Source organism: Thalassophryne amazonica, chromosome 12, assembly GCF_902500255.1.
Source record: "Thalassophryne amazonica chromosome 12, fThaAma1.1, whole genome shotgun sequence".
Taxonomy (NCBI): Eukaryota; Metazoa; Chordata; class Actinopteri; order Batrachoidiformes; family Batrachoididae; genus Thalassophryne; species Thalassophryne amazonica.
Window position 1 is genome coordinate 41,042,485 of NC_047114.1, and position 7,823 is coordinate 41,050,307.

The 7,823-nt window shown below is 40.0% G+C and overlaps 1 protein-coding gene across 6 annotated transcripts in view; it reads left to right on the top strand.

The window, feature by feature from the left end:
* The window catches only part of tnk2b (tyrosine kinase, non-receptor, 2b), a 107,057-nt gene extending 99,551 nt beyond the window's left edge, over window positions 1-7,506 (top strand). For all 6 annotated transcript variants that reach the window (XM_034183073.1, XM_034183071.1, XM_034183072.1 and 3 more), the window contains 2 exons: window positions 1,558-1,688; window positions 7,021-7,506. In XM_034183073.1, the coding sequence (XP_034038964.1) occupies window positions 1,558-1,688; window positions 7,021-7,027 (138 nt within the window). In that variant the 3' untranslated portion in view covers window positions 7,028-7,506. The remainder of the gene's footprint in view (window positions 1-1,557; window positions 1,689-7,020) is intronic.
* Window positions 7,507-7,823: the final 317 nt, after the last annotated feature.

The following is a 7,823-nucleotide window of genomic DNA, read 5'->3' on the forward strand; positions in this document are numbered from 1 at the left end:
CCTGGAAAAAAGCGAAAATCAGGTCCTCCAGCGGAATCCGCCAGATGGGTCTTTAATTTCACAGCCATGCCAACTCGTTTTCCATATCTTCTAGAACACCTTTTCCAAGGAGAAGTGTAGGGAAAATTAAGCAAATGCACAGGAACACCAGCAAGCACAGGTGGAAGACTAGGATGGTGCTTTCTGAGCTCAAACTTTGACAGTAACAGCAACTCACCAAAAGCATTAATACTAAAAAAAAGTCTGATGATTGTAAACATTCAAATGTGGTCACTTCTTGGTAAAAAACAAATAGTAATAAAATCACTGCAAACAAAATACTAAGCAAATGAGGCGGACAGGCCTGACAGCATGGCACCACAGGCGCCATCTTGAAAAATCACCTGATCCTTTTTCAGCTTACAAATATCTGGTGTAAAACTTGTGCCAAATCAAGTTGCAGAGCATTACGAAGCTGCTGTGGTGAGCCATAGAGAATGGGTGCAGCTGAAAGAAGAGGACAGCTATTTTATCTCCACAACAGATTTACCCTGCAGTACCATACACTTTGTATTTCTTAATTATTCATGTAAATGAGGTTCAAGACATATTCAGTGACTTGGAAATATACCTGTATCCATCCCCTGACTTGTCTTAAAAAAAAAAAATCTGACTGTAAAAGAGATGATTTAAAAATGTACCTTACATTTACGTTGTTCAATTATTTTTGGTCTCTGAAAATGGAGGGGTTGTATTTAAATGCATAATGTGATATCTTCATTAAACGTCTACAAGCAGAAAGAGGCAAAAGAGAAAATTATCACGGTCAAATTCTTAAGGATCCGACTAACTACACAGAAGCATAAATAGTCAGTGTTCATGCAGTGTTATATTGTTAATTTACAGTGTTGCTTTTGAGCTGGTGAAGCCAGAAGTCCATCAAAATTAAAGCCAGATGAAGGGGTATATTCTGTTGTTGTTATGAAAACATAATTTGAGGTTTGCAGAAAGGGCCTCAGAGATGCACTTTACTCCCGTTACACCCACAACCTCAGTCATTGAAAGTTGATGAATGCCATTTTTAAATTGTAGCACCAAGATATGATGAAAGCAACTTTATAGCTCCTAAAGGGAAAATCAGATTTATTGTAGCAGCAATGAGTTGGCTATAAATAAAGTATTCAGAGGCTGTGATGTGTCCAGAGGACCCATTTAGTTTTTTGTGCTGAGGACAAGTGTAGCAGGAAGCACGAGGCATTTGTAATGAAAGGGACACAATGATATGCTCATTTTTACAGGTGAAAACCTCTAAATGTTCCTGATTCCCATCAGCAAGCAGCACATCCTTTTGAAATGTTTTTTGAGACTCTGCACAGATTGAAACCTCTGAAAATAACAGCTAGATTCTAACAGATGCTGCAATAAACTGTGATGTGCATGTCATATTCTTGAACACAGATGCACCGTGTGTGTGTGTGTGTGTGTGTGTGTGTGTGTGTGTGTGTGTGTGTGTGTGTGTGTGTGTGTGTGTGTGTGTGTGTTTAAGTGTTGTTTTAGCAGTATTGTGTTTCTGTGCAGGTGGAGCAGCTGTTCTGTCTGGGTTTGAGGAGTAGAGCCGAATGTCTAAAATTGCTGGAAATGTGTGACTGGAATTTGGAGGTCGCCAGCACTCAGATGCTCGATAACTATGGTTCAACAACAAGGCAGAGGTAACTTTTGTTCAGTCTCTAATTCACCCCCCAGAGTCTGGCCTGCTTAAGCTTTCTTCCTCAAAAATGCTTGTTTGTCTATGTACTTCTCAGGATGGAGTGGGTATAGTTCGAATTTACCCTTGTGAAGTGCCTTTGGGGTGACTTATGTTGTGATTTGGTGTTATGTAAATGAATTGAATGAATCAAAAATCAGATCAAAGTCCGTCCACTACAGAGTTTTTGAATCATCTGCTGATAGCAGTCAGGGCTTCTGCCCCACTTCAACTCTGTTCAGATATTTACCCTCACACTATTTACATCTGAGACCGTCAGTTTACGCTGGGATCACACCTTGTTACTGTTCGGTGATGTGCTTTGATATATTCATCATGCTATGGAACCACCCAGGCAGAAAACCACTCCAGCCTGATGTCCCACCTCTTTAAAATAACCATTTTATGTGCCACAGTCACGTGAAACGTGGCCGCCCCCTTTGGCTTTTTCCAATTGCAGGGGTCCTTCATACTGAGGTGCTTGTGTGTTACATCATGCTCAGTCAAACATGCCAAATATTCAGGCTGTCATAGCTGATGCTCCCTCACAATGCGAGTGTCTCCCTAAGGGCCCGGTCACATGGCACACAGTGATAGCTGAACCACAGAGGCAAAAAGTCACAAATCATCGAGAAAAGGTGGACAAAAGACCCTGCACTTTTCCCATCGGCGAAAAGCCTGTGAATCAAGAGCGCAAAAAGGAACGAAACAAAACCGAAACTAACAAAAGAAAAACGAAGCGAACGTCGACCTCGACACTTTAAATTAAATCAAAACGAAATATTCACAATGACTTGACCGACAGGGGATATGAAGCCGAGCGCAGCCAGCCTTGTCCTCATGTCCGCAGCACCTGCAGGTGTGGGATTTGGTCATCTTGACAACAGGTGAGGGATGTTGTTTGTCTTCACAAAAACGTGTACACACGCAGGCCAGCCACAAACTGCTGGAACGTGTGAAAATAGTTAGTTGATATAACGTTCTTACCGCTTTTGTTTCTGTACGACAGCGTTGCTTTTCATCCCACATATGGACGAGTCATCGGCGATACAAGAATGTTACAATCAGATATCGTCAACATTCATCCAAAACGTCGGACGTGGGAGCTTGGACGACAGTCAAACGGAACGCTGATGTTATGGGAACTAGGCAAACAATAAGCAAAACAAATACAGACGAATTGAGGTTGTCGTTGAGATTCGTTCACATTTTTCAACTGTTTGAAAATTCAAATGAAGTGCCAGCTACAGGAATGAAGCTGGACAACTGTTGCTGGATGCCTCCGAAAGGCAAGTCCAGATTTCTTGTTTTGTTTTGGCTTCGGTGTCCTTTGTTAGTGCCGTGTGACCGGGGCTTTAGTAACCTTTCATTCAATACAAAGTCAAGTAAGTCCCTTCGGCTGCTCCCTTGTTTTGCACTTGGGGTTGCCACAGCAAATCCAAGGTGGATCTGCATGTTGAATTGGCACAAATTTTACGCCGGATGCCCTTCCTGACGCAACTCCACATTACATGGAGAAATGTGGTAGGGGTGGGATTTGAACCGGGAACCTTCCGCACTGAAACCAAGTGCATTAACCACTTGGCCACCACCCCTTATTCAATACAAAGTCAACCGCTACAATTATTCATTTTTTCCCTCGCTAAAACCCTAAAGAGCATACGTCTGTGAATATTATTTACCTTTTTTATGTTAAACCGACATGTTATGGTCTTCTGAAACAGTTGATAGATGTATTTTATAACTTAAAAACGGGAGCGATGCTAACGCGTTAGCATGTCTATGGCATTTTCAATGTTAAAGTTAGCATTAAGCAGTTGCAGCTGTCACTGTCATCACGTTTGGGTGCATTTGTTTTCTGTATAATAAGCGTTTGTTGTCATAAAAGAGTCAAATGTATTACAAATATTTTTTAAATTGATTTTTGTTTATATATTAATAATCTAATGATTAGTTATTATATACAATTTTAGAGAGACAAAAAGAACCTGAATAGAAACACAACAGAAAATATAAAACCAACTAACAATGAACATACATAAATAAATACATACAGAAATAAATGTTTCCTGTGAACACCTAGTGACTCTTACACCTCCATTTCATCCCTATCTTATTTAAGTTTGACAGTTTGTTTCGGTCAAACCATATTTTCAGTGTGTTAATTTCTTCAGTGATTTCCTCCAGAACTCTCTGCTAAACTAGAAAACTGCTGCATCCTTGTAAGAGCAGAATACTACTGGAATGAATTTGAATAAGGAAAGTTTTTTTTTGTTTTGTTTTTTTTTTTCCCCTCACTAAATGGATGCTGCAGTCATTCCAGTTTATCGTCTGGAATAGTCCCAGATTGCATTTCAGACCTTCTAGAATTCAAACATCTTCGTGCAGGTGGTGTTGGGGGGGTAATTTTGGGTTTCAGATTTTTTTGTTTTTCACCACTTTCATCCCTGAATACGTCAGTCATGAGTCACTTTGTGCAGATTAAAGTTACTAACTGGGACTCCTGTCTTGTTACGAGAAATGAGAATCGTCCTCCGTTCTGTTCACACAGCTCCAAACGCTGCACGGTTCTCTGCCGAGTCAAGTTAGGACGATAGAGTCCAGTTGGAATTAATAACTTCAAAGTGAGACACCGTTTTGTTTATTTTTATTTATGTCCAGAGATCAAGGATACAGTGACCAATTTCATATTTATTTACTTTAAGACTCCATGAAATACATAGAAAATCTGTAAAGCCTACTTTTAGTACAAAATTTACAAGAGGTATCGATAAGGGAATCGATAAGGAATCGGATCGATAAGCAGAATCAATAATGGCATCGATATCGATAAAATCTTATCAGTACCCATCCCTACTTGCAAGTGTCAGAGTTTCACAACTACAGAGCAAAACAGGAAGTACCAGGACAACTGAAGACATGCTTTCATTCTCCTGCAAAAAATCAGCATTGCTGAACACCTCTGTCCAGTGACACATATTGTTTGATAGAATAGAACATATGCAGTTGTGGACAGCTGTGTTTTAAAGTATCTATCCAATGTGTGTATGAACATAACCAAGTGTTGGTCCGTGTGAGCATTTGCCCCTGTCCACTGCTAAGAGAACAGTGCACCAGACCCTCTAGACTCGATGCAGGTGGTGAGCCCACATGGAGAAACCTTGTAATTAATTAGATTTTTTTAATTGCCTGGCAGCTCTAATACAACCCCTGGCAAAAATTATGGAATCACCGGCCTCGGAGAATGTTCATCCAGTTGTTTAATTTTGTAGAAAAAAAGCAGATCACAGACATGACACAAAACTAAGTCATTTCAAATGGCAACTTTCTGGCTTTAAGAAACACTATAAGAAATCAGGAAAAAAAATTGTGGCAGTCAGTAACGGTTAGTTTTTTTTAGAACAAGCAGAGGGAAACAAAATATGGAATCACTCAATTCTGAGGAATAAATTATGGAATCACCCTGTAAATGTTCATCCCCAAAACTAACACCTGCATCAAATCAGATCTGCTCGTTAGTCTGCATCTAAAAAGGAGTGATCACACCTTGGGGAGCTTTTGCACCAAGTGGACTGACATGAGTCATGGCTCCAACACGAGAGATGTCAATTGAAACAAAGGAGAGGATTATCAAACTCTTAAAAGAGGGTAAATCATCACGCAATGTAGCAAAAGATGTCGGTTGTTCACAGTCAGCTGTGTCTAAACTCTGGACCAAATACAAACAACATGGGAAGGTTGTTAAAGGCAAACATACTGGTAGACCAAGGAAGACATCAAAGCGTCAAGACAGAAAACTTAAAGCAATATGTCTCAAAAAATCGAAAATGCACAACAAAACAAATGAGGAACGAATGGGAGGAAACTGGAGTCAACGTCTGTGACCCAACTGTAAGAAACCGCCTAAAGGAAATGGGATTTACATACAGAAAAGCTAAACGAAAGCCATCATTAACACCTAAACAGAAAAAAACAAGGTTACAATGGGCTAAGGAAAAGCAATCGTGGACTGTGGTTGACTGGATGAAAGTCATATTCAGTGATGAATCTTGAATCTGCATTGGGCAAGGTGATGATGCTGGAACTTTTGTTTGGTGCCGTTCCAGTGAGATTTATAAAGATGACTGCCTGAAGAGAACATGTAAATTTCCACAGTCATTGATGATATGGGGCTGCATGTCAGGTAAAGGCACTGGGGAGATGGCTGTCATTACATCATCAATAAATGCACAAGTTTACGTTGATATTTTGGACACTTTTTTATCCCATCAATTGAAAGGATGTTTGGGATGATGAAATCATTTTTCAAGATGATAATGCATCTTGCCATAGAGCAAAAACTGTGAAAACATTCCTTGCAAAAAGACACATAGGGTCAATGTCATGGCCTGCAAATAGTCCGGATCTTAATCCAATTGAAAATCTTTGGTGGAAGTTGAAGAAAATGGTCCATGACAAGGCTCCAACCTGCAAAGCTGATCTGGCAACAGCAATCAGAGAAAGTTGGAGCCAGATTGATGAAGAGTACTGTTTGTCACTCATTAAGTCCATGCCTCAGAGACTGCAAGCTGTTATAAAAGCCAGAGGTGGTGCAACAAAATACTAGTGATGTGTTGGAGCGTTCTTTTGTTTTTCATGATTTCATAATTTTTCCTCAGAATTGAGTGATTCCATATTTTTTTCCCTTTGCTTGGTCTAAAAAAGTAACCGTTACTGACTGCCACAATTTTTTTTCATGATTTCTTATAGTGTTTCTTAAAGCCAGAAAGCTGCCATTTGAAATGACTTTAGTTTCGTGTCATGTCTGTGATCTGCTTTTTTTCTACAAAGTTACACAACTGAATGAACATCCTCCGAGGCCGGTGATTCCATAATTTTTGCCAGGGGTTGTAATTTAAATGACTTAGTAATTTGCTTGTGATGCTCACATGAGGTCAGTTCCATAACACCTTTGCAAAGCTTACCAGCAAACTCCATTTCCTCCGTCAGCTTTACTCTCTGAAATTCACTGAAAGTTAACTGGAAATGTTGAGTGCAGTAAGGTACCACGAGGAGACGAGTGACAGCATGATGCAGCGTGTGTGCTGCTGTGCCCCGTTAATGAGTCTTGGGTGACTGGTGCAAGCTAGCTAAATACCACGGCTGTAAGGAAAATAGAGATTTTTATGGAGTGTTGTTTTTATACTCGGAAAGAATTCTAAAGCATTGTCAGAGGAAGCCTTCTATTTAAATGTCTGCAAACGTCATTTCAGAAAAATTGGCTCTTGATCTGATGTTAGTCTTCCTTGTGTTTGCAGACGGTGACAGAAATCTGAAAGTGCCCAGATCTGATTGGAACTTCATCTTGAGTTAAACATCAGAGGAGGTGAATCTGCTCCTGACCTTTCCGCTTTGACTTCTCAGTTGCACATCCAATCAGAAGACGTATTTGGAGGAATGAAGCACATTTGTGTTGAACAAGCACAGAACGCCAAACTTAATTTCACACTGCTCATAGATGGAAGAATCTAATCTGTGGCTGAAGGAAGAGCATGGGTTTGGATCATATTTTGTTAGACCTGGAGGTGATGAGGTTTTTGCACCTTTGAAGACATCCACCATTTTTTGCAAAGTTGCTGGAATTTACAAATGTACTAGTACTTGTTTTCACACCTTAATAGAGACCATTTATGCTCTCATATCTGGATGTTACTACACTACTATTACTGCCATAAATACATGCTGGCCAGCTGTAGGGAGGTGAGGTTCAAATATTTCTGTTTCACGTAAGAAATGAACCCAAAGGAATTACGAGGTCTATTAGAAAAGTATCCGACCTTATTATTTTTTTCAAAAACCATATGGATTTGAATCACGTGTGATTACATCAGACATGCTTGAACCCTCGTGGGCATGCAAGAGTTTTTTCACGCCTGTCGGTTACGTCATTCACCTGTGGGCAGTCTTTGACTGAGGAGTCGCCCACCCTCTCGTCGATTTTTTCATTGTTTAGGAATGGCTCAGAGACTGCTGCTTTGTTTGATCAAACTTTTTTCAAAACTGTAAGGCACAACTGAGTGGATACCATTCGATAAATTTGAGCAAAATCTTCAAAAGTAAG